This window comes from Corythoichthys intestinalis, chromosome 2 (genome assembly GCF_030265065.1).
Source record: "Corythoichthys intestinalis isolate RoL2023-P3 chromosome 2, ASM3026506v1, whole genome shotgun sequence".
In the NCBI taxonomy this organism is placed as follows: domain Eukaryota; kingdom Metazoa; phylum Chordata; class Actinopteri; order Syngnathiformes; family Syngnathidae; genus Corythoichthys; species Corythoichthys intestinalis.
The window spans coordinates 20,689,149-20,717,058 of NC_080396.1; the positions used below are offsets into that span (position 1 = coordinate 20,689,149).

Consider the following 27,910-nt stretch of genomic DNA (forward strand, 5'->3'; position numbering starts at 1 on the left):
TTCAGTGGTGGCTGCAAATGGTATATCTTCTTTGCGTTGTGTTCAATACAGGGTGTTAAGAAAAAGATTAGCTCCTGTCATTCTACCCCACGTCACTCGCCACAATAGTTATAATTGTTGTGGAAGAGATGCCAAAGCTTATGCCAATAAACAGCACGGCCCCAATGAATGCCTGAGTCCACTCCTCTCGCTCGTCTCTGCCTTTTAGCCCTCAATATACATAAAACGGCGCCATTGTTGTCTGTTTGCGGCAATGCATGAGTGGGTCGTCCCGCGCATGTGTTAAATATTTTATTGTGATTAATTTAAAAAATGTATTACCGTCCGTTAACGCGATAAATTTGACAGCCCTAAGATATAAGGGGCTATATATATTAGGGCTGTCCCAAACGACTAATTTTCTCCCGATTAGTCAGCCGACTATTTTTACGATTAGTCGACTAATCTAATAATTAATTTTTTTTTTTTTTTTTTTTTTTTTTTTTTACTAATCTAGCAATGAAATTTTTGTTGACGCTTATCAATTCACAAAAAACATATTGGAACACTCAAATTATTTATTAAAGTACAAATAAACACGTAAATAACAATAATAAATCACAAATAAACAATGAGTTCAAATGCTGATAGAATTAACTAGTGTAGCCTCCCGATTGAAAAGATGGTCTCTTAAACTGATGGTTTACAACTTTTATTCCATCCTTGGATGTAAACACAGTGTAAGAGCTACGGTGCACACAAATAAAGCAACATAATTAGAAATTAACAAAAACTTTTCACCTTTTTCCTTTTAAACCTTATTTATATTTCAATGAATTGCCTATATGAATTGCATTTACCTTAATTTATTACCTTATCATTGACAATCTCTCACTTGAGTGCAATCACTGTATATACTGTATATATTTATGACCTTTTAACCTTATGTAATTTTCTATACCATAAAATAAACCATAACATGAAATAAACCTTTCAATTAGCATTAAGAACAATAGTAATAGCACTTATAGGCCCATTGTCAATGAAACATTATTATTTAGTAAAGCGACAGCACCCTCTGGTGTACACAAAATGAAAAAAAAAAAAAAAAGAAATTACAAACTGTGTGAAGGCGCTTGAGGTTTTTATTCACGGCCGACGTGCAGCCAAGCTTGGCATTGAAGAGACAGGACAGAAGAGTGTACTCTCCTTTGTTTCTTTGAAATAAGGCAATGTTTTGGACACTCTGGTGCGCTTTTTTTTTTGGCTTTGTGCTGCTTTCCCCGCTTGCAAACAGAGCATCCGACATTCTAACTTTCCACGCATATATTTTTTTAACCCTTCATTAACCGTCGACGGGATGTTGTGCTCGTCGACGGATTTACGTCATCGATGACGTCGACTATGTCGACTAGTCGGGACAGCTCTAATATATATATATATATATATATATAAATCGAGTTAATTACAGCTTAAAAATTAATCGTAATTAATCGCAATTAATCGCAATTCAAACCATCTATAAAATATGCCATATTTTTCTGTAAATTATTGTTGGAATGGAAAGATAAGACACAAGATGGATATATACATTCAACATACGGTACATAAGGACTGTATTTGCTTATTATAACAATAAATCAACAAGATGGCATTAACATTATTAACATTCTGTTAAAGCGATCCATGGATAGAGGGACTTGTAGTTCTTAAAAGAAAAATGTTAGTACAAGTTATAGAAATTTTATATTAAAACCCCTCTTAATGTTTTCGTTTTAATAAAATTTGTAAAATTTTCAATCAAAAAATAAACTAGTAGCCCGCCATTGTTGATGTCAATAATTACATACACAATGTAATGGGTGCTGGAGCCTATAAAATCAGTCGCACCCAAGCGCCAGCAGAGGGCAGCAAAACTCCATAAAACACAAGTGAGCGTTTCACTGTACAGTCATTTAAATCTATCTGAGCAGGACATCTGCGTTAATTGCGTCAAATATTTTAACGTGATTAATTTAAAAAATTAATTAACGCCCATTAACGCGATAATTTTGACAGCCCTAATATATATATATATATATATATATAAGTGGAAGTAAACACGGGAAGCAAACAGCAAGATAGCATAATGCAAGAGTGTCTGATATATGGAAATATTTTTCATTTTTATATGCTTTTGTTCTCCTTAATACATTGGCTAGGTATCGGATTGATACTTCTCGTCAGATCCTCAAAAGCAGGCGATTCGGACTCGGAAATCAGGTGCCAAAATATGTGATCAGGAGAACCCGAGCCAACGCTGTATGGGGCAATTCTTATTTTTGACATTTTTATGCCATTATGGGTCTCAAAGTGTAGTACGAGTACCACCAGTGTTATGCGGGCTCCCTCTAGTGGTACGAGAAATATTGACTGAATTAAATGTTGAGACATGGTGCTACTCGGTAAGCCAAGTATTTCTTCAGGTGGCACTTGCTGTGAAATGATGGAGAACCATTGATCTGAAAAATTCAATATGTCATCCCATCAGTTTGTCTGGCTGCCCTATTGCTGCAGCCACTAAGATGAACAAGAGTCAGGACAAGCATGTCCATCTACAGGCTGCGGTCAGTGAACCCACGTCCAACTCTGACAGAGTGCTCAGGTAGGATATCTTTTTATTCAGGTGTTAGTCGATAATATTTGATATTGAAAAAATTGTCTCCGTTTCCCTTTCAGGCCCATGTGTTTTGTGAAACAACTGGAGATCCCTCAGTATGGTAATTACGGTCCCAATGCGGTCACCACTACACCACGAGCAAACCTGGCCAAAGAGTTGGAGAAATATTCAAAGGTGTCTTTTGACTATGCAAGCTTTGATGTCCAGGTGTTTGGAAAGCGAATGCTTGTTCCAAAGACAAGCGCCACTGAAACATCACCCAAAGCCTTCAAATGTAAGTGACACATCACAGCCAACATATGATTGTCTAGTAGAAGGGCAAAATTAGTTAGAAGTGATTATTATTTTTTTCCACTGATAGTGGTAGACAAACCAGATCTGCTTTAAAAATGAACTGTTGCAATTACGGGTTACTTCCTGTTCATATTGAGTCATGTTCGGATAAATTCCTAGTTAGGGTTACCTCCTGTTGATTTTGGAGCATTTTAGGGTCACTTCCTTTTGAAATCCAGTCATTTCCTATTGATTTGGGGCATTTGGGGTTCACTTCCCGTTGATTTCGGGGATTTCCAGGTCACTTCCTGTTCTTATTGGGTCACTTCCAATAGCTTTTGGGCCATTTTGGGGGTTGCTTTTTGTTCATATTGGGCCACTTCCTGTTGATTTTTCAGCATTTCAGGGTCACTTCCTTTTGATATCCAGTAATTTCTTGTTGATTTGGCATTTCAGGGTTAATTCTGGTTGATTTTTGGCATTCCAAGGTCACTTTCTGTTCATATTGGGTCACTTCCAATAGACTTTGGGACATTTCAGGTCACTTCCTGTAGCTTTTGGGCCATTTCGGGGGTCACTTCTTGTTCATATTGGGCCACTTTCTGTTGAAATTTGAGCATTTCAGGGTCACTTCCTGTTGAGAGAAATGGTGGAGGAAATGTTTTGTATTCATAAATGTGTCCTCAGTTGACGTTGAAATAATGTTCCTATTGCTTGTTATTATTGACATATTATCTTTTCGCCACAAGATGGCAGGATGGGACTTAATTTTCTAAAGTGCTACATTTATTACTTCTTTGTGTTTGACTTTGATGACTTTGATTTGTGGGATTGCCTGTGAAGACAGCAATGAGAGAGGATGTATCCGGAAATTAAACCCGCCAAGTTTTGGCTAAAAGACAACTCATTCTCCGTCAATTCGTCCTACGAATGCAACGTTGAGCTGCAACCACCTCAACACTTCCTTTTGATATCCAGTAATTTCATGTGGATTTGGCATTTCAGGGTTAATTCCTGTTGATTGTGGGCATTCCAAGGTCACTTCCTGTTCATATTGGGTCACTTCCAATAGACTTTGGGACATTTCCGGGTCACTTCCTATAGATTTTGGACCATTTTGGGTTCAGTCTTTAGACATATTGGGTCACTTCTTGTTGATATCGGCTCACATCCTGTTGATTTTGGGTAATTTCCTGGTCACTTCCTGTTGATTATGGGGCATTTTGGGGTCACTTCCTTATCTGATTTATTAGGACTGTATTAATCAGACAATATTTGTTTTTTTCCCTTTTGATTTTTCTTAAAATAAAATGGTTTTAATCAATAAAAATAAAAACAGTTTTTGATTAATTACTTATGTTTACAGAAAAAATGCTTTCAAAACGTGTAAAACTTAGCCAAAGCCAAATAATTTTTTGGTCAACAATGTCTCTAAACAATTAATCGATCATCATTTACTTTGTGATTGTTTGAGTAGTTAACAATTACTCGATTAATCGTGCCAACGCTAATAATGACCAACTTTTGGCTGTCATATTTGTCTTGTATGTGTGAATAAAAGCAACAAATGTTACAGTTACATCCTCATGAATGCCATTTACCATATAATTGTAATCACCATGCGTTAATGACATCATCTAAAAGCTTTTACCTAGCATCCAATCAGATTGCTCGAATGTCGTCCCAGTCACATTCATATGTTGTGTCTGTCTCAGGATCGCTGTGATGTGCTGTGATGTATAAACCCACTATTATAGTCCAGTGTCATACTGTATAGGCTCATTTCTCCAAAATATGTTGAAGCTAACTTCAGCTCTACCTCTGCCCCACACAGCTAAATCCTTCCCTAAGCCCTCCTCCCCGAGCGGGACAGGGTCCGGAGGCATTTCCAACAGTACTTTGTCCTCCAATGATTATGACTGCAGTCAAGACGCCGAAGCGGCCCATATGGCAGCGACGGCCATCCTTAACCTGTCCACTCGCTGTTGGGAACGACCAGAGAGCCTTAGCGCTAATCCCAGGGAAACCTGCACCGAGGTAGGCTGGAGTCCAATACGTTTACAGCCTGCTTGTGATTTTGTCAACTGCAGTTTATAGGTGCCCGCTGAGAGCTTTTTTTGGGGGGGAAAATTTATAGGAGCCTGATATTGAAGTGGACGAGAATGGCACCTTGGATCTGAGCATTAAAAAAAACAAGAGAGAAAGCGTGCAGTCTCCGGAGCCTTCGTCGTCCTCGTCCTCATCTTCTCAACACACGATAGGTGTGCTATCTCAGGGGCATACTCAGCCTGAGTGGGAGGGGCCACTCGACTTTACAAAATCAAGCGGGGTAAAGGAGGAAGGCCAGGATGAGGTACGATTTTATGAGAGTAAAAGACAGAAAAATAAGATGTGGAAGTCATGAAATATCTTTTATCTGTCCCCAGGTGGATTATACGGCTACCTCGTATACCTCCTCTGATGTTGAGGATGAGGACCAGGAGAATCTGGAGAACTTGGAGGAGAGGAAGTACCCAGGGGAAGTGACGACAAGCAGCTACAAGGTCAAGTTTCAACCGAAAGACAGCAAAAAGGAGATCCTTGTGTGAGTCACTTGCACACATCTAGCTAAAACATCATTCATGTCAAACATCATTCATGTCAATGGCGGCTAATCGGTTTTGAATGAGGAATGTTCAGTTAGAAACTCATTTTTGTCGCAGACCACATCGTAGTCTTGGTTTCCTTCAGAGGGCTGTCAGGTCACAAACCCATAAGTGGATTTTATGGGGGGGCCAGGCCCCCCCGGTGTCCGAAAAGTGTTGTTGCATGTAATTGACTTCCCTGTATATATAAAAGTTGAACAGCAATAAAACTGAAACAAAAATGAATGAAATGAACAAAAATATATATTTTATAATGGGTCAAAATTATTTTTCGAGCACCTTAGACGGTCATTCGTTTTCCATATAATTTTTTTTTTTTTAATTTAAAAAAAATATTTTTTTTAAAAAATATTTTTTTCTTTGACCAAAAAGATTTTTTTTGATTGAAGCAACTTTTTGGGGGATTGAATAATTGAGACACAAATGTCCTAATAATAATATGGCTCAAACACAAAAAGGATTGCTTCAATCAAAGAAAACTTTTTCAATGAAAAATTAAGTGGTCAGATGCAAATTTTTCAATCTCAAATATTTTTTTCGCGTTCAAAAACTTTTTCTATGATTGAAATTTTTCTTTTTTTGATTGAAGTGATTTTCTTTTTTAAAATCTATATTTTTTTGAAGCAGCTTATTTTTTAAATGAATAATATAGACCCAAATGTCCTAGCCAAAATGTCGGCCAAAAACACATCAACATTACTTCAATCAAAAAAGTTGCTTCAATCAAAAAACTTGACTTCAATAATAAAATAAATAAATAAATAAATAAAAGATAAATAGCTTTCACATGCATTTTGGGGGGGGGGGGTGAGTTTCAAATTTATTTTTGCATTCAAACACTTTTTTTTTTTAAATTGAAGTGACATTGTTTTGGTTGAATAATAAATACACAAATCTACCTCCGCCAAGGGGATACAATTTTTGACTGGGGTAACTACATTGGCACGACACCGGCGGGCGTACCATATTCAATTTATGACAATCTTGGCGAAAAGTATTGCCTAAGCAGCCTGATTTAGAATTCCCTTCAAGAATGATGGGGAAAAAAACAATCATTGTCAATTTATGATTATAAATATTCTTGTAAGTTAATTTTATGGCTGACCCCACCTTTCGGGGTCATCAACATGTTGTGCCCCACCTGCCCCAAAAGTCAAACTCCGCCAATTCACAAACCCATATCTGATTGGTAACAAAAATGCTTGAAATATCTTCAAGGTAGTTCCAGAATTGGAAGACATTTTGACTTCATATGTTTTGAAAACCAAACCTTCACTATCGTGGTTTTCATTTTACTCGACAAAAATAGGTAGTGCACTATCAAAGCTTTTTTAGCTCATCTTACAGATCAATGGTAAATTCTTTTTTACATGATTTATATAGTGTTTACAACATTTGGCATATTCACAGTAACAGCGTTGCAAATCGATAGTAATGTTAGCTTTTTCTCAGGAGTAGAAGCTAGCTGTTACTGCTTATCAAGAGGACACTTAAAAGTAAAGCAAAGAAAAAAAATGCTCTAATCATATGTATAAAAGTGTTACATACTAATCATAGCTTATTCTCAGGAGTAGAAACAAGCTGTTGCTGCTGATCAAGAGGAAAAACTAATGTATATAAGAAAGGGAGCAAAAAGTGTATTTTTCTAATCATAAACTGTAACAGGATTGTATAAGAATAAGACATGCAATCAAGGCTATTCATAAAAAATAGACAATAGGACATAAATTTGCTCGACCCATTCTTTAAGAAAACTGACAGTGGCGCAGGACGTGGGGTCCTGAGGGTGCTGCAGCACCCCCTGGTGTTGGGGAGAAAAAAAGTTTTGGTACATTCTTTTTTTGTTTGTTTGTTAAAAATAAATAAAACTAGAGATGATGCCGATTGATCGGGTCCGATCATGTCATTTTCATAGTATCGGAATCGGCAAAAAAATATCGGCCATGCCTTTTTTTAATATATATATTTTTTTTAATTAAATCGTTTTCTAATTAACGTTACAGACATAATATGTTACACTCATCCAGAGTCTTTAGTTTAGGCTAAAGGTATGGCTATCAAATTTATCCCGATAACGGCGGTAATTATTTTTTTCAAAAATGTATCACGTTAAAATATTTAACACAATTAATGCATGCGCTGCACGATCCACTCACACATTGTTGCGCTCAATCTGTAATGGCGCCGTTCTACCGATACAGAGAGGTAAAAGGCAGCGTAAAATGAGTAGAGTGAATTTTGGCAGCCTTATGAGCCTTTTTTTTAATTGGCTAAAGCCTTACAATCCCTCTCCTTATGATTAGAAATATCTTGGGAAGCAATGTGGGGAAGCAAGGTAGCAATTGATCTTTTTCTTAACACCTTATGTTATTTCCCAACGCAGAGAAGATATATGAATTGGTGGCACAACGCTCAGTCATGGTTCCACTTCCCATCATGCATTTGGGCATGGCTACAGTATCATTTACTGAAAGCTCAACAAATACACTAGATGGCAATATTTAGTCACAATATACAAAGTCACAAGTCTTTCTATCCGTGGATCCCTCTCACAGAAAGAATGTTAATAATGTAAGTGCCATCTTAAGGATTTATTGTCATAATAAACAAATACAGTACTTATGTACTGTATGTTGAATGTATATATTCGTCCGAATTTTATTCATTTTTTTCTTAATGCATTGCCAAAATGTATATGATCGGGAAAAATTATCGGGATTGATTGGAATTGAATCGGGAGCAAAAAAAAGGAATTGGATCGGGAAATATCGGGTTTGGCAGATACTCAAACTAAAACGATCGGGATCGGATCGGGAGCAAAAAACATGATCGGAACAACCCTAAATAAAACGTATTGAAACAATAGTGTATTTAACTTCAAGGATTAAATATATATGTTGAAAATGTTTTTTTTTTTGTTAACATCACCTGACATCTTGCTTGCTACCGGGTCAAGTTGAATAAGGCGCAATTGGAACGAAAAAGTAAACTGTTGACAGAGGAGGCATTTTTTTTCTTTACAAAAACAGCGAAGTTTTCTAAAATTCAATTTGAGGTCGAAAATGAAGATGAGTGTCCTTTGGTGTCTTCAAATAGGTAAGACATGCTAGCATTGTAGCCATATTATTGTTTGCTGTTGCTGTTGAGCTGCCGCTGTGCAGAGCGTTGTTGGATTTTCATGTGCAATTATAGTGTTGTGAAAAGGGGATGTTAAATCTTAGCTTTTGGCCCTTTTAGTTTTCAAATGTGTACGTGTGTCATTGCGCCATCTACCTGCGGGGATTTGCATTATAACACACAGCCGCTTTTATTTCCTATACAAAAACTCTGACACACTGTAGGTGAAATAGGACGCTGTCTTTGTAGTAGCCTAGTAGTAGCACGTAAACTATCCAACATGTGTGTGTACTGCCAATGTGCACACCTTGTATGGAGGAAGCGCGCGAGCATGACAAATTTGGACCGAAACTGATGTTTTTGGATGGGAAAAACTAAAAGAGAACCTCAGCACCCCCTGCTATGAGTGACTTCCAGCGCCCCTGAAAACCGATGATGTCAAGTCTGGCGTAACGTGGTTCACTGCTTTACTTTTCTTCCACAATGATAAAAAGTTTATGGTAACGGGGTTGCGTCCATTTTTTAGGACACACATATTCAGCAAGTAATAATTTATATTTAAAATATCATGTTTATTAAAATTAATGTGCCAATAGTTTAGAGACAGCAATCAAACAAATAATTATTCAAAGAATATTTCCAATTTAATTTTTAGTTTTATTTGAGAGTCAATTTTGTCATTGGGGGTGGTGGAACAAGAGATGCAGTGGGGCAAATAAGTATTTAGTCAACCACCAATTGTGCAAGTTCTCCTACTTGAAAAGATTAGAGAGGGCTGTAATTGTCAACATGGGTAAACCTCAACAATGAGAGACAGAATGTGGAAAAAAAACTGAAAATCACATTGTTTGATTTTTAAAGAATTTATTTCCAAATTAGAGTGGAAAATGAGTATTTGGTCACCTACAAACAAGCAAGATTTCTGGCTGTCAAAGAGGTCTTACTTCTTCTAACGAGGTCTAACGAGGCTCCACTCATTACCTGTATTAATGGCACCTGTTTTAACTCATTATTGGTATAAAAGACACCTGTCCACAACCTCAGTCAGTCACACTCCAAACTCCACTATGGCCAAGACCAAAGAGCTGTCGAAGGGCACCAGAGACAAAATTGTAGACTTGCACCAGGCTGGGAAGACTGAATCTGCAATAGGTAAAACACTTGGTGTAAAGAAATCAACTGTGGGAGCAATTATTAGAAAATGGAGGACATACAAGACCACTGATGATCTCCCTCGATCTGCTCCATGCAAGATCTCACCCTGTGGCGTCAAAATGATAACAAGAACGGTGAGCAAAAATCCCAGAACCACACAGGGGGACCTAGTGAATGACCTACAGAGAGCTGGGATCACAGTAATAAAGGCTACTATCAGCCGCCAGGGACTCAAATCCTGCACTGCTGGACGTGTCCCCATGCTGAAGCCAGTACACGTCCAGGCCCGTCTGCGGTTCGCTAGAGAGCATTTGGATGATCCAGAAGAGGACTTGGAGAATGTGTTATTGTCAGATGAAACAAAAATAGAACTTTTTGGTAGAAACACAGGTCCCCGTGTTTGGAGGAGAAAGAATACTGAATTGCATCTGAAGAACACCATACCCAGTGTGAAGCATGGGGGTGGAAACGTCATGCTTTGGGGCTGCTTTTCTGCAAAGGGACCAGGACGACTGATCTGTGTAAAGCAGGGGTGTCCAAACTTTTTGCAAAGGGGGCCAGATTTGGTGCGGTAAAAATGTGGGGGGCCGACCTTGACTGACATTCTTTACGTAGAACAATATATTTAAGCAAATTTTAGCAAGCCATTCAGTGTGTCACATTTGCTTTATTATTTTTTTTAATGAATAATTTCAACAATCTCACAGCTAGCCTTTGTTGCGTTCTCTTTCGACTCTCGGGCTCTTGCGAAATACTGCTTCTGTGAAATTAAACTAGCTTCAAGTTGCTTCAATTTCTCGCCGTGTTTCTTCCCTGTAATCTTGTCGTACATGTCAGCGTGTCTTGTTTGGTAATATCGCCTCACATTGAAATCTTTAAAAACAGCGACTGTCTCTTTGCAAATGAGGCAGACACAGTTGTTGTGTATTTTAGTGAAGAAATAGTCCAATTTCCACCTATCCTTGAAGCGTCGGCCGTCACAGCCAACTTACTTTTTCTTGTTGATTGTCGCCATTTTAGAAAATGGGAGCAATGGGTCACACAGGTAATGTTACTTAGCCCTTAAATACCTGCAACATGAAGCAATTATCAGAGAATCCCCAAATTGGAAAAATAAGGTCCTAATGAAACCTTTTTTTCAAATTTGTAAAAAGAAAAGTCAAAATGAATATGTGTAATAAGCGCTCTAATATCTATAACCGTTGCTAAATCATGTTTTGTTTTCTCATGGAACCTGCAGATGCATGTGTTGAATTGCATCCATCATTTTTTTTTTTCAAGAAGAAATGTCAAAATTCTAAATTCGTCTCAAAATCATGAAATTTTAGGTGTATCAAATGTGATATATTTGGCAATAAAGGGTTAAAGTGCTGCAACATTTTAGTGGGTAAACGAGGAGCAGAATTTCGTGTGTAAGCTACTTCATATGCTGGTTGCAGTACTGCTGACCAATTTATTAAGTCTGTGTGCGGGCCAGATGTTATTGATCTTATGACAGAGGCTGGGGGCCGGATGAAATTTGACCGCGGTCCGCATTTGGCCCCCGGGCCGGACTTTGGACATGGCTGGTGTAAAGGAAAGAATGAATGGGGCCATGTATCGAGAGATTTTGAGTGAAAATCTATTCAATTCAATTCAATTGTTTTTGTATAGCCCTGGATCACAACAAGGTTGTCTCAAAGGGCTTTGCAGAGGCAATATGATACACAATCAGAAACAGCAAATGAAGCAACAAAGATGAATAAATAAAGTTCAAGTCCTGGGTATCCCCCATCCTTAGACCCTCCATGTCGGCAAGGAAAAACTCCAAAAACTCCAGAGTCTTTGGGAGAAAACGAGAAACCTTGGGGAGTACCACAGTCAGGAGAGATCCACTCCCAGGACGGATAGACAAGAAGCCCCAGGACTGTTAATGGGAATTAGCAGGTGAAGTTACAGTCCGTAAAGATGCAGTGGAGTAAAGGAACAAGAAGAGGTCCATCTAGCCAGATGAGACGGGGGTAGCAACGAGGACGTCCATCCAGCCAGGGGTCCGGACAGTCAGTCAGAAATCTCCTTCCGTCAGCAAGGGCATTGAAGATCAGACGTGGCTGGGTCTTTCAGCATGACAATGATCCCAAACACACAGCCAGGGCAACAAAGTAAGAAGCATTTCAAGGTCCTGGAGTGGCCTAGCCAGGCTCCAGATCTCAACCCCATAGAAAATCTGTGGAGGGAGTTGACAGCCCCAAAACATAACTGCTCTAGAGGAGATCTGCATGGAGGAATGGGCCAAAATACCAGCAACAGTGTGTGAAAAGCTTGTGAAGAGTTACAGAAAACATTTGGCCTCAGTTATTGCCAACAAAGGGTACATAACAAAGTATTGAGATGAACTTTTGGTATTGACCAAATACTTATTTTCCGCCATGATTTGCAAATAAATTCTTTAAAAATCAAGCAATGTGATTTTCTGTTTTTTTTTTTCACATTCTATCTCTCATGGTTGAGGTTTACCCATGTTGACAATTACAGGCCTCTCTAATATTTTCAAGCGGGAACACTTTTAGTACAATTTAGCAAAATTAGTGGTTGACTAAATACTTATTTGTCCCACTGTACTTATCTGGCCACTGGTCCTTGAGTTTCACACACGTAACCTCACATGATCGGTGTTGGTCTGACACTGACATGTTGCCACCCTGTTTGACTCGTAGATGTCCCACTCCAGGATGTGATGGCAGTGGACACATAACTGGCAACTACGCATCACATCGAAGGTAAGCCTGGCCAACACTAGCCGAAGCGTATATGCAAGTGTTTCATTCAAAAACGTCAAATCGCTACAGTATTGCACAGCACTTTAGTCCCCAACTTGCAAATGTCACAAAAAGTAAGTATTCTATAATGTCATGCTAAATATAGCTAAAACGACGCTTTAGCTATTGTTTTTAGCATGCTTGTCATATATTGAAGGGATGAGATAGAAAAGAGACACCTACGTTTCTCTCTGTCTTGTCTGGCTCTCGTGTTTAATTCAGGCTCTGCTTCATTCAATCTTCCACTCCTAAAAGCCTACTCTTGGCCTGTTATCTGATAGATTCTCTCTAATCTTCCAGTCTGTCAGGCTGTCCTCTTGCAGATAAATCACTACGGACACTCATGGCTGCCCACACAGCTGAACTTAAGTATGTGTGCTGTCTTTTGTCTCTCAACTTCATCATGTTCTCTTAGATAACTTTAGGATTACTTTCCTATTTTCTACATATTTTGTTGACCTATCAGTTTAATGATACGTACAAATACAAGAATTTGGAGGAAATCTAGGTTATGCAAATTGAACTTGAAAGCAGATACCATAAGTCAGACGGTCTATGAACATCCTAGGTGTCCCACTCCTGGCTGTGATGGATCAGGCCATATCACAGGAAACTATGCCTCACATAGAAGGTATGAAATGTTGTTCAAATGGCTTTTTCTTCATGTTTCATCATCTAACTCCTTTTGTGATCCTCTCTAACAGTTTGTCTGGATGCCCCAGAGCCAAAAAAGGTGGAGTCAAAGCAAACCCCACAAAGGATGACAAGGAAGACTCCGAGTTGTTGAGGTGAGAGAACTAAAGAAAGCCGTACAAGTGAAAGATCAGGTCTTAAAAAGTCTTCATTTTCACTTGATGAAACCTTTTCAGGTCTTATTTTTGGAATATATACAGTTAGTTCCCGGGGTTACGATGTACTCGACCTACCGATTTTGACTTTACGACGCCGGAGTCTTGTCCGCCATTTTGTCTCCACTCATTTTTATTTTCCCGCATAAATAGTACTTTATTTTATCTCACTGTATCTTATTTTATTACTTTATTAATGTGACATGTTCGGTCCTCACTAAACATGAAGTTGTTCAGCTTTAGAGACAGCAAACAAGCCAATTGTGCTTTTTGAAACTTTTTACTTCACTTTTCACAATTTGTAAAGCTGAAACACACATATGTACACTTATGTTAAAAACGACACGCATTTTAACCATAAAACATTTGACACAAAACAGTTGGTGTTCAAATGTCTATCTAGTCGGATCACTATGTATATTTAGTAGATCAAATTAGCCTAATTTGCCTAACAAAAGTCTGCTATCCTAAATGCTACGATTGCTAACGTACTTACAATTCTCATACCAAATCGCTCCCACGTAACTCCACAAACTGTAGCTGTAAACTTAATTACAAATGCTTACACAAACATACAGTCCCTGACAAAAGTCTTGTCGCTTATCCATTTTGTAGAAACAATTGCTAATAACCTGACTGTTAATTATTCAATTGGTTTCAGAAATGGCTCATATGAAAGCTAAGACCCTCCCAAATGATGTCGAATGTACAAAAATATATTTGTTTCACTGAAAAAAGATCATTTAATGAAGACATAAAGGTCAGATTTTGGCAAGACAAAAGTTTTGTCGCCTACAGAAAGTAGTGTGAAAATTGAACCTAAAATGTACTTCAAATACAAAAATATGTTACATAACATAAGCGAATTAAGTAATGGTGCTGTGAGAGCAGAATTTAATATTTTGTATGACTTCCATGGGCTTGAAGGACTGCATCCATGCGGTTCGGCAAGGATTCATAAAATTTATTGATGAAGTCATCAGGAACATCAAAGAAAGCAGTCTTGCATGCCTCCCAGAGTTCATCAACATTCTTGGGTTTCATCTTTTATGCTTCCTCTTTCATCCTACACCAGACATGCTTAATGATGTTCATGTCTGGTGACTGGGCTGGCCAGTCCTGGAGGATCTTGATTGAAGTATGCCATGGAGCACCATCCTGCTGCAGAATTTGTCCCTTTTTATGGTTAGGAATGTGAGAGGCAGTTAAGATTTGTTGATATTTCAGACTATTTATGTTGCCTTCCACCCTGCAGATCTCTCGCACACCCCCATACTGGATGTATGAATGTTAACATTTGGTATACAAGTGTGGCCTAAATTTACCCATATTTGTGGACACCAGGTCTCAATGACATTTACTTTTTGATTATGATTGATTAACCCAGTGGGTTCTTCAGGGTTAAAATGGCAAATTCTTAAAATGTTAATTAAAACAAAATTTACTTGAAAATGTCATTTCTGGAGAAATTGTGTGTGGACACTTCGTTCTGTTGGATTTTAGTTCACTTCCTGATTATTTTGAGTCACTTCCTGAAAACCCTGATGCTTTTGGGGTATTCCTGGTTAAATTCCTATACATTTTGTGTCACATCCTATTGATTTTGGGGCACTTTGGGAGTTCTTTTGTTATTGTTGAAAAAAAAAAACAGTGATTTCCTCCAATGATTTTTTTTTTTCGCAATTGAAAATCAATAAGAGTGAATGAAAACATTTTTGTGAGTGTTAAAATGAATGGAGCCATTGAAATTGTCAGATTTTGACATAATCGTGTTTTTAATAATCGTCTAGTTAGCGTGGCTTGATTTTGTGAATTTTTTGATGTGTTAATTATGTGAATACGAGAAAATTGGTTTTAAATGTTTTTATCATTGCAAATGAAATGTGATTTTTTGTTTGGTCAAAAACTGGACGTCTGGTGTTGACAATGTCAGCCAAGGGATAATAAAGCTAATAAACTCCTCTGGTATTCCCTCAAGGTGTCCCGTCCCTGGCTGTGACAGTCTCGGGCACATCAGTGGAAAGTACGCCACCCACCGCAGTGCTTACGGTTGTCCACTAGCAGCTCGTCGACAGAAGGAGGGTCTTCTTAATGGCGCTCCCTTCTCCTGGAAGGCATTCAAGAGCGAGGGTCCCACCTGTCCGACGCCTGGTTGCGACGGCTCTGGACATGCCAATGGGAGCTTTCTGACACATCGCAGGTAACGCTGCTTATCCGAAGTTCCTGACTACATGTGTTGTCATTCTAGAATTGGAAGACCTAGCCACTCCAACCTATAAACTTCATAATATATATATTGACGTCTATGTCCCACCATTGATTTGTAGGCTGAGCTACTTAAGTATGTGATAGATGAATCAGAAAAGTAAAGGCTAAAGAATTCCGACGCCCAAACTCCTCCAATTCTGGAATGACCCATAAAGTATATGCATATTGTCAAATGGACTATTCATACTATAAATATGTACTCATAGTCTGTCAGGTTGTCCCAGAGCACTGGCCAGCAAGAAGAAAGCCAAATTCCCTGGAGACGAGTACATCACTGCCAAATTCAGAGCTAGTGATGGTAAGAACATAGACAATTCATGTTTCTATTTAAAATTATACTACCGTAACTTTCGGACTAAAAGCCGCTACTTTTTTCCTTCATTTTGAATCCTGCATCTTCTAGTCCAGTGCGGCTTAGTTGTTGATTTATTTGGGTTAATAGGTAACACTTTATTTGACAGCGGTGTCATAAGACTGCCATAAGACCGTCATAATTATGACATGACACTATCATGGGCATTTATTGAATGCATATGACAGATGTCATTAAGTGTCATCCGTCAAATTGTCACTAACTCCATTTGATCTTTTACATCCATTCAAAAATGAGATGATTTGCCGAGTGACACGAAATGACATGTCATAAGCATTCTTTAATTCAGGGTCCCCGCGGGTTATTAAAAGTATTAAAAAAGCATTGAATTTAGTTTTCTATGATTAAAGGTATTAAAAGTATTAAATTAGCTGTTGTAAGTCTGGAATTTTTTTCACCGTGGTCTTAATTTTCAAGAACATCTCAGTGCAACCTAAATTAAATCCGTGACGAAGTTTTTTTTTTTTTTAAATCCATAACGAAGATGACGCATTGAATATTTACGATGCACTGCACTACAAATCAAAATGCAACTCGCGCGTGCCAAACCACCACAACCGGCAAAACGGAGAATCCATCCACCTCTGCATCGGGAATGCGTCCGTTTGTCGGTGGAACGAAAACCCTGCAGGCCAAGTATTGTGGATTCTGAACACCAAAGCAGACCATCATTCATATACTTCAAATGAGTCCATTGGTGATCTGTTTCGGATATTACGTCATTTCTGGTCGGCATCGGCTGTCACAATGTTGGTCATATTGCGTTTTGTTCCAGAGGGAGCGTTCCCGATGTCGTAACTGTCTTTTGTAACGAATTTTCAGTTGGCAGAAAAAAAACCGCACATTTTCTTAATGTTTAAATAGTCTACATATTTTTATGATCATTATAAATGCATTTACAGAATGAAATAACAGTGGAAAAGTTTGTTAAACATAATGTTGGTCAAATCGTGTTTTTTTCCGGAGGGAGCATTCCCAACTTTGTAACTGCCGCCAATTTAAGCTCATCAAGACTTTAAGATAGAGGTAAAATCGGGCCTAAAAAATCCAGCCCGACCCGAACTGGTCCGCGGGTATTAAAGCCCGACCCGCGTTTTGTGTGATAACATTTGTGACGATGTCTGCATAAAACCCTGTCTTTTGTAACGAATTCTCAGTTAGCAAGAAAAAAAACGCACATTTTCTTAATGTTTAAATAGAATACATATTTTTATGATCATTATAAATTTATTTACACAATGAAATAAAGCTGGAAAACTTTGTTAAATATAAATAAACAGATGCCGTTTTGCAGACTCGCAGAGGGGAAGATTAAAAAAGGCGTATAGGCACGCTCTGGCTCTGCAATGACCATACAGCGACTTCTTTTTTTATCCAAATTATTTATTTTATAACAAGTATTCCTTAGTTTATCATTCATACATCGTTAATATATAGTTATTTAAAAAAGTTAGCGAGAAAAAACCCTGGCCCGGCCCGATGTAATATTTGACATTTTAATTTTGGTCATGTTTTCAGTTTAATTTCGCTGTTTCCAGCCTGCTATGTTTATAATTGCGATGTTTGTTTACCGCTTTTCCTCTTACTGCGAAGAGGGAGGAAGTTACATTGGCCGCCGCTATGATATTTAAGTCATCAGCCATCTGCTTTGACCCGGGAATTTAACGCCTGATTTCACACACACTGCTTCCCATGTCAGTCGACACGGGAAATTGCTTTCACACACAACTGCTGCACGGTTAAGTCCTGCGACATTCCGGTTGTTTTGGACTATGTGATAGGGGCTCAAGTTACATCCAGATACTTTAGGTTGCAGTTTATGGGTCATGCGAAGGCAGTGGACCTGCTTAAACATTTCGGTTTGCCTTTCGAATGAATGTGAATTTCGCTGTTTTAACTCAAGAGTTAGCCATGTTTACTGGGGTCTTGGCAGGTGCACTAGCAGCTAGCCTGTTACAGAAGATGGCTGGTCTGCGTCCTGTCCTCTTCCTCTTTTTGTCCATAAGTAATGTGTGCGTGTGTGGGTTTAAAAAAATTCTGACAGACTTTATAATGTTACTTTAAATGTGTTTAAATTGTATCTCCAATATATGTGCATTCTTTTGTCAAACACACTTAGTAATTGAGGTTAAAGTTGATGTTCAGTGCTTTATTTATTTAATATGATTCAATATGATCTAAATAATGGGTGCCAGAAATTTATTAATTTTCGGTTGAAATGGCATTAAAAAAGGTCTTAAAAGTCTTGAATTTAGATTAATAAATTCTGGGGGGACCCTGTTAATTCTCATTGCAGTGTCATGTCATAATTATGCTGGTCTTATGACAGTCTTATAGCGCCACTGTCAAATAAAGTGTTACCATATTCCGATGGTAAGAACATAGACAATTCATGTTTCTATTTAAAATTATACTGCCGTAATTTTCAGACTAAAAGCCGCTACTTTTTTCCTTCATTTTGAATCCTGCAGCTCATAGTCCAGTGCGGCTTATTTTTTAAATCTATTTGGGTTAAAATTAACACTTTATTTGACAGCGGCGTCATAAGACTGCCATAAGACCGTCATAATTATGACATGACACTATCATGGGCATTATTGAATGCATATGACAGATATATTTAAATGTCATCCAGCAAATTATGTCACTAACTCAATTTAAGTCCTGCTTGGATCTTTTACATCCATTCAAAAGTGAGATAATTTGCCGGATAACACTAAATGACAACTGTCAAAAGCATTCATTAATTCTCATTGCAGTGCCATGTCATAATTATATTATCTTATAGCGCCACTATCAAATACAGTGTTACCAGATACCGTAACTAGCAATTAATGAAACAACTGGAACAGTAACTGAAGAAATAGCTAATTAAAATTAGCACAGAACATGAATTTTGATATTTACATATCTAGCGCCGCAATGCATGCTAGGAGGCATGTTGGACAACAACAGTGTTGACAGCAGGTGGCAATGGACGTTGATTGTCTCCCCCAAGGGAGCAGTGATGACCAAATGAAGCTTCTTGAAGCAATTAAGCTTTTCAGCCAGTTGGTTCAAAGCTTCATGGTGGTGCATTTGGTCATATGACAGTCTTATGATGCCGCTGTCAAATAAAGTGTTCCCTGATAATATCTTTAAGTTTAAATATCCCATAATACAGCGAAGACAGCTGCGGCTTATAGTCCAGTGCTGCTTATCTATGAACAAATCACATTTTCGTGCAAAAATTTGGTGGGTAGCAGCTCATAGTCAGGTGCGCTTTGTAGTGCGAAAATTACAGTGTATTATCAACATAATGTATTTATGTGCTTTGTATCTGTGACTAAGTTCTATTTTGCCTGGTGCGACTTATAGTCCAAAAACACGCTAATACTGTCCTCACAACAGAAGCGCATCTTTGCTTAACTGGATGCATATTTTTTGGCTGGTGTAACTTGTACTTGCAGTCCAAAAAATGTCATAATAATGTACTCATGAGAATCTCTTTGACTAGGTTCTGGATATTTTTGACTGGTGCGACTTATATTCGCAAAATATGGTAATACTCTAGAACAGTCATGACTATCTTCCAATCAATATATTTTAAAATAATTCTTTTATTACTGGGAGTTTACATTTCGTTTTTCAATTCCTTGATATTCAATCAGCCTGACAGTTTTCCCGATCATAAGGATGATTATCACATACTGTGATTGCTGGGTTGTCACTTTTTCTTTGAAAATTATACGTTCTGAATGAAATTAAACTGTGTTGTTAATAAATTATTGTACTTAAATGGAACATTAACAAGAATACATATTACTATGTATTAGTAGAAATTTACTCACAAAAAATAACAAACTGTGATAGGTTGTAGCGGTAATAGGTTTCTTCCATTTGGACATAACAGTGGACATTTTGTGCTAATGTTAGCCCTCAGCCATTTGGTAGCATAATAGCTAGCATGACTTTGGATACTAGATGAGAATTTTTCACAAATAAACCATTAAAATTATTCAATTCAATTAATTCCTTTGATAGAAAGCTTTAACAGAGTGGACACGTTATGAACAACTACACTGAACGTACTTCATTAAACGGAAAACTGAAATTCAAATTTTTGATTTTCTATTTTTTTTAAAATGAAGGTGTTTACACAGTTGAATTTCCCGCCACTGCTGGAATGTTATTGCAGAAGAGTGATATCATTCATAAATGAGGAATTTTTTTAGAGGGAGACTTAACTTAACAGAGTGGACAGTGACACTGGAGATGAATTACTGTATTTAATCTTTAAAAAAAAGTTTTTCAGAATTTTTTAAAAATTCTATAATAGATATCATTCAGAACATTTTTTGAAGGCAATTATTTTCTTGATTTAGTTGACAAATGACCAACATTTGATGTTTAAGCTTAATAAGAGCAAATAGTAATATTTACGAAGTACTGTACATACAAATAAGCAGTGTTGGGAGTAAAGCCGTTATAAATAACGCCGTTACGTAACGGCGTTATTTTTTCAGTAACAGGGTAATCTAACGAATTACTTTTTCCGCCGTTACAACGCCGTTACCGTTACTGACGGTCAAAAGCGGTGCGTTACTTACTCTGAATAAATTGAAGAAACTACCAGCCATGTCGAGTCGACTCTCTGCTCTGTTGATTTGTCATCCAAGACTTGGGGTGCGTTCAGGTTCGAGAATAGCGCACGTACTTCTGACTCCAAGCTGTTTGTCCCTGCTCATTCAATTAGACAATGCTTTCCAAAGTTTGGTAACGTTTCTGTGTTTGCTACACCTGATGCTAGCCTCGTTCCCATCTCCCACTGTCAGCCAGCAATAATTCTGCTTCCATCTTGAGGACGGCAGGCGCTTTGAAGGTGACGTGAATTGTCGGGAAACGAGCCTACCTAAATGCAGCCCCTCGGGAGATGCGATGGAAGTGATTGTGATTGGCTGAGGGTTAGAGTCATGTGTCGTGGTAAGCCAATCAGAGCCAGTGATTTCACAAGCAAACCGGAACAGCGCGTGCGGCAAACACACATACGCAAAACAGATGCACAGGGTCGTGATGGCCAGTGTTGTTAATTTTACTTTAAAAAAGTAATTAATTACAGTTACAAATTACTTCTCCCAAAAAGTAATTGCGTTAGTAACTCAGTTACCTGAATTTATGAGTAATTAGTTACTTGGCAAAGTAACTAGTGATAATTTTCATGTTTTGTTTTTTTTTTTCTCCCCAAAAAAAAAAAAGGTCACACAATGTGAAGTTTAAAGGGTTTTTGGGACAATTGGCCCTAGCCCAATTCTTTACCCTCCACTTAACCAGACACAAGGGTATTGCGATAACTAGATAGTAACCTTTGCTATGTGTGGAAGTCATTTAAAGTTGTGAATCAACCGTTAAAGTTGTTAAAATTGCTCCCGCTATTGCTTTAGTTCCCTTCTGTCTACTTTCAACGTGTGTAAGTTTTAAAACTGTTTCATCATTTAAAGATAGATTTAAGTCAAGATTTTGCCGATTTAGGACCATTTTAGATTAAAAAAAAAAAAAAAAAAAGTAGGTTCGCCAGGAAGGATCTCTAAAACAGAGACTTCCTGAGAGGTCTACTGCTTTAAGATGGCGGCTGTTTACTAACGCATGTAGTCCTTAAACATGTTGCCAATGCAGCCGTGTCTAATATTTGCATCTAGTTCTATAATATGTCATATCTACTGTATCATGTGGGCGTAGTTTGTAGGCTACAGTCAGGTATTATTGGAGCCACCTAGCATCGCGTTTGCAACGGTGTCTTCCCCACTCCTGCTCTGCTCTCTCGTCTCCGTGAGTCCGTCTCTCTGACTTTTTTTATTCAACCAACTTAGTAACGCATAGTAACGCACGCCTTTCCCGCCTCAGTAACGGTAACGGCGTTGCCAAGACGAGAAAAGTAATTAATTAGATTACTCACTACTGAAAAAAATAACGCCGTTATTAACAACACTGGTGATGGCAGAGCATTCAGAAGAAAAATTGTCCTTTAAGAGGTGGAGATATAGACACTATTTCAAGTTTGTCGAAATTAAAGGAAAGAACCTGCATGTAATGTGTAATTTATGTCCCGGGGCAAAGCTTTTGTCGACATCTGTGTTAAGCAAATAAAACCTGCTGAAGCACCTAACAAGTTAACTACCTGTCTGTTCTTCTCTATTCCACTGACTGGAATACTGCTCACAAAATTTCAAATTCTTTGACATTGTTATGGTGCGCTGGGAATCGGACCCCAAAGCAGACAAGGGAGAATTCCGTTATTATTTAACAAGGTTTATTTTCAGGGGCGCGTCGAGGGTTGTTGTAGCACACGTGCACGTCGTGTGGTCGCTGGGAGGCATAGACGTGATATCAGGCAACGGTACAGGTCAGGTAGCAGGCACGGGGAATCCTGGGACGGAACAAAGGTCAGATTAGCCGGGTGTATATACGTAGAGAATACCTGATTGCTGGACGTGACTGACGGGAATGCCGAAAGAGTTGGTCTGGCAACGAGTGGCAACGACGATCAGGCTCTTGTAGGTGGCTGATGTTAATGGCTCACAGCTGTCGTCGCTTCCCCCCGTCTGGTCTCCAGCCTGTAATCAAGGAGCCCTAACAGACATACAACAAGTTCTTTTTAAAGTAACGGAAATAGTTACTTTCCCTGGTAACTCGTTACTTTTACTATAGAGTAATTCAGTTACTAAGTTACTTTTTGGAAGAAGTAGTGAGTAATGTAACTAATTACTTTTTTAAAGTAACGTGCCCAACACTGCAAATAAGTAAGTGGAATAATCAGACACATTAATCTGTTAACTAGTCTTTAACACTAAAAAAAAAATGGAGAAAATTATTTGACTAGAATTAAGAAAATTAATCACATCCAGATCTTATAAATTTGCAGTGCAAAGATGGCAGAGCAACAAAAGAGGCAAAAAGTTTTCCCCGAGGAGACAAAAAAAAAGGGAGGCTACCAGAACAAAAGGACACTGAAGAATAAACATTGGCCCGGCTGTCACTTACTGGCGTTCAATCCATCGGCAGGTGACTAATAGATCAGGATTTTATGAATCTGTGCGCTGGTCATCATTGGAAACGCAGTCTTCCTTAATGCAAAACACTACCGCGCTTGTCCACCTGCATCGCTAAAATCGACCAAAACTAAAAAGTTACCTAGCGTTGCTGTAAGATTTTGAATTGACCATAAAAATGTACCTCAAAGTCATGTGTGCCTCTCTGGTAAAAAACAATGTGGCTCTTTATCTGGGCACAACCCTTATCATTTCAATACTGATATTGCGCAACGTCACCCTCTGGTGGTTGGGTAATAGTAAGTGTGACAACCAACTCGTGGGACAAAAAACCCTTACTTACATGCATTGTTTCTTTGACAAAGTTCTGGATAATGACGAGGACATCAAGCAGCTCAATGAGGAGATCAACGATCTGAACGAGTCCAATTCTGAGATGGAGGCTGACATGGTCAACCTGCACACTCAGGTGAGTGATATTTCAGGTGGGTGAGAGAAATTTGCACCACTTTGAAAAAAAAACGTCATGTCTCTTCCAGATTTCTTCCATGGAGAAGAACCTGAAAAGCATGGAAGAAGAGAACAAGCAAATCGAAGAGAAAAATGAGGCCTTGTTTTTGGAGTTGTCAGGCCTGAGTCAGGCTCTGATTCACAGTCTGGCCAACATCAGGCTGCCAAGCATGGTGAGAACCACATCGTAGTTCTGGTTACCTTCAGAGGGGGACCATTTTGTGTCCGACAATTCAACTCTTTAGCAACTAATGGAGGAGCAAATGAATTGTTTTGATAGTCGATTTAGAGACACTGTTGACTCAAAAATGTCCAAACTTTGGAATATTTCTAAGTATCTAAGGGAAAATGTGAGGGTAACAAAAAAAAAATAAAAATACAATTAAGCCATAGTTGTGAGGTAGATATCCACGACCTATATAGATGACCTATATAGACATTATTTTTTTCATTGTGACGTCGTTTGTTTATAAGTTTAAAATATGCGAATGATTTACTGTACCTTCTTTTTATGGCTGGGTTGAAACAAAAGCGATTGCGCGGTGTCTGTAAATGGGGGTCTCCAGGGTAAAACGGACAAATTAGAAATGGTTCGGGGGCTTAATAATGCGCCGTGAAACTGTTATGGCAGCTTACAGATGTATTGTTCTATCAAGCATAACAATTCTTTTGGCTTAAAATATAGCCATGTATTTTAAAGAGGGGTGCAAGAGCAGAAACTGCTTTTCAGCCTTGTCTGTGTTTTCCGCCATATACAAGAAAGAAATATTCTTATTTATGTTAGGGAAAGCGTAAATATCTTAGTTGTTCTAATTTAAAAAAAAAAGACAAATTTTCAAAATTAAATAAATACATTTAAATTAAATTTGGGCTAGAGCTATTGATTATTTTAATAGTCGATTAATCGATGAACTATTTAGTTCGAATAACCGAGTAATCGGATAAGGAACATAAAAAATTAAAATACCCGAGCTGAGCCTCAAACGGTATGAAAAAAATAAATAGGGATCTACGGTGCCCTCCATAATTATTGGCACCCCTGAAAAAGATGTGGTTTTTAGCTTCTAATATATTTTTTAAATTCAAATAATATCGGACCTTAATGGAAAAAAAGAGAAAAATCCAACCTTCAATACAAGTGCATTCATTCAGTGGGGAAAAATCCCACATAAAGAAATAATTATTTGACATCAAATAATGTGTGTCACAATTATTAGCACCCCTGGTGTTAATACTTTGTACAACCCCCTTTTGCCAACAAAACAAGGTCTGGGGACTGAGATGGCCATGGGAGGAGCTTGATTTTGTGTCTGGTGAACCATTTCTGTGTAGATTTGGCCATATGTTTAGGGTCATTGTCTTGCTGAAAGACCCAGTGACAACCCATCTTCAGCTTTCGGGCAGAGGGCAACAGATTTTGATTTAAAATGTCCTGGTATTTCAAAGCATTCATGATGCCATGCACCCTAACAAGGTTCCCAGGGCCTTTGAAAGCGAAACAGCCCCACAGTATCACTGACCCACCCCGATACTTCACAGTGGGTATGGGGTGCTTTTCAGCATGCGCATCTTTCGTGGCACGCCAGACCCACTTAGAGTGTTTGTTGCCAAAAAGCTCAATCTTGGTCTCATCTGACCAAAGCAACTGGGACCGTGTGTATTTTTGTGTGAGACCAAGATTGAGCTTTCTGGCAACAAACACTCTAAGTGGGTCTGGCGTGCCACGAAAGATGTGCATGCTGAAAAGCACCTCATACCCACTGTGAAGTATGGGGGTGGGTCAGTGATGCTGTGGGGCTGTTTGGCTTCCAAAGGCCCTGGGAACCTTGTTAGGGTGCATGGCATCATCAATGCTTTGAAATACCAGGACATTTTAGATCAAAATCTGTTGCCCTCTGCTCGAAAGCTGAAGATGGGTTCGTCACTGGGTCTTTCAGCAAGACAATGACCATAAACATATTGTCAAATCTACACAGAAATGGTTCACCAGACACAAAATCAAGCTTGTGAAACATTATAGGCGAGGATTAGGTGCTGTTTTGTCGGCAAAAGGGGGTTGTACAAAGTATTAACACCAGGGGTGCTAATAATTGTGACACACATTATTTGATGTCAAATATTTTTTTCTTTATGTAGGATTTTTTCCTCACTGAATGAATGCACTTGTATTGAAGGTTGGATTTTTCTTTCTTCGATTAAGGTCCCATATTATTTGAATTAAAAAAAACTTATTAGAAGCTAAAAAACCCATCTTTTTCAGGGGTGCCAATAATTATGGAGGGCACTGTATGTACAACAAAAGAACAATTTGCTAAATACATAGCAAAAGTCCGCTAGCTTGAATGCTATAAAATGCTAACTTAAATTTTTTTTTTTTTTTTTACAGTGCTCTTAACAAGTGTTTCAGACACATATTCCCACAAAAAAACAGCTAAATATACCTATAAACTAAAATACGAATGTATTGTATTAAAAAAAAAAAAACAGAAACTTAGCTTAGGTTGGTCTTAACAGAGAGCAGCTGGATTCAGCCATATGAAATGAAGCATACTAGAGGGCACTGTATCCACCCAAATCAATAAATCTAAATGCAAACACTTTCAAAACAAACCCTTACAACTCCGCTTTAACTAAATGAATACTCAAAGCAGCAAAATTTAATTCGAATATTTTTTTTCTAATCGAATACTCGAGTTAATCAATTAATCGTTGCAGCACTAAATTAAATAAAAAAATAAAAAAATAAATTAAAAAAAAGGTTTTTTGGAATGGAATTTTATTGTCATCATCATCGGTATCATTGACAATCATTGACAATTACAAGATATGATTTGCCCGAAGGAACCGAAGAAGAAGACAAAGGCGGACCAGATGAAGCATATGCTTATTAGTTTCCCGTCCCCTCAAAAAAGGAAAAAAAGGAAACTAAAAACTAAAAAAGGAACTAAACAGAACATATGAAGTTACATTGCCGGACCAGTTGTAGCCGCCGGGCTGTAAATTTGGCATCTGTGCGCTAGAAAAGAATTGAAATGATTCCACTATCCTTGTTTCAGCAGGAACCCGTGTCTGAGCAGAACTTTGACAGCTACGTGGAAGCGCTGACTCAGATGTTCACCAATAAGGACTGCTACCAGAACCCAGAGAACAGAGCTCTGCTGGAGTCCATTAACCAGGCCGTCAAGGGGATAGAGGTGTGAGAGATTCAAGGAACATGTTCTCAGTTGGAACATTGCCATCTGTTCTTTGTACGGTATATATTTTTCTTGTTCTCGTGTATTGTTTTCCTGTTTGCATGTTGCTTTAGGACAATGAGAGTGGGAAAAGCCGCGAGGACGATGGCACGCTGCAGTCAAACTGCGCAACATATCTGAAGTCCACTCTATAATGTTAGTAGTATTCTGTAAGATCATAGTGACGTTCCACCTGCTGGACTAGTCTTTTCTATATTCATTGGTACAATTGCTGTGTAACTATTTGTCATGGAATATTGATTCATGTTGCGCGTATGATCATGTTTGTCTACTATTTATTATTTAGCAAAGTCCCTGTAAAGTGAAGGTAAACATGTATCGTGAATTTGAAAGATGTAAAATGAGGCTTTAAAAGCAGGGTTTCCTGAAAATGGTCCAAAATGGAAACGCGCCGAACTGCCAATCAAATATGTAGCATGTGAGAATTAAGTGTGGGGGACAAAAAAGTGATTTGCAATTGTGCCAGATAATCAGTTTTTAGCGTGTGTAATATATTTTGAGACTAATCTTGTAATTCGCTTTACAGGGTCTTTACCTATTTATTCACTATTTATTTTTAACGTGTTGCTTGAGAATATTTGAAACCAGGAGACTAAACTCAAGTAAACATGAGAAGGGAATCACTTTCCTCTGCACTGATGAACAAAGGAAATATTTTAAGATATCAACTATGAATTGTTTTATAAAGTTATTTATTTAAAATACTGCAATCTTTTTACAGTAAATGCAAACATTTTGTATATGAAAGTTTTGAAATAATTTACTAATGACTTTTATTTATTGATTTATTTATTGGTGCTTGTTTTTATGATTTTCACAACTAATCCATGTGTTGGAGTACTTTGCAATTCACTGGGAATATTGAAGTGCACAGATATGTTGATGAACAAAGTGATGTGTGAAACAAAGTCATGGTGAATTTAGTTTTGTGTACGTGTGACGATGACTGTGTGGATTCTCTTTGCTAGTTCTTCGAATAAACGTTGATCAACATTTTTGGACGGTA

The 27,910-nt window shown here is 38.1% G+C and overlaps 1 protein-coding gene across 4 annotated transcripts in view; it reads left to right on the forward strand.

Moving 5' to 3' along the window:
- Nucleotides 1-27,910, forward strand: part of LOC130910138 (myelin transcription factor 1) — a 41,232-nt gene extending 13,322 nt beyond the window's left edge. The window contains exons 9-22 of one of the 4 annotated variants that reach the window (XM_057827133.1): nucleotides 2,510-2,623; nucleotides 2,698-2,912; nucleotides 4,746-4,948; nucleotides 5,049-5,264; nucleotides 5,338-5,495; nucleotides 12,525-12,587; nucleotides 12,927-12,995; nucleotides 13,195-13,257; nucleotides 13,331-13,414; nucleotides 15,453-15,674; nucleotides 15,949-16,040; nucleotides 23,506-23,609; nucleotides 23,680-23,823; nucleotides 26,707-27,910. In XM_057827133.1, coding sequence (XP_057683116.1) covers nucleotides 2,510-2,623; nucleotides 2,698-2,912; nucleotides 4,746-4,948; nucleotides 5,049-5,264; nucleotides 5,338-5,495; nucleotides 12,525-12,587; nucleotides 12,927-12,995; nucleotides 13,195-13,257; nucleotides 13,331-13,414; nucleotides 15,453-15,674; nucleotides 15,949-16,040; nucleotides 23,506-23,609; nucleotides 23,680-23,823; nucleotides 26,707-26,850 — 1,891 coding nt within the window. In that variant the 3' untranslated portion in view covers nucleotides 26,851-27,910. The remainder of the gene's footprint in view (nucleotides 1-2,509; nucleotides 2,624-2,697; nucleotides 2,913-4,745; nucleotides 4,949-5,048; nucleotides 5,265-5,337; nucleotides 5,496-12,524; nucleotides 12,588-12,926; nucleotides 12,996-13,194; nucleotides 13,258-13,330; nucleotides 13,415-15,452; nucleotides 15,675-15,948; nucleotides 16,041-23,505; nucleotides 23,610-23,679; nucleotides 23,824-26,706) is intronic. The other 3 variants (XM_057827142.1, XM_057827151.1, XM_057827160.1) reach the window with 3 other exon arrangements.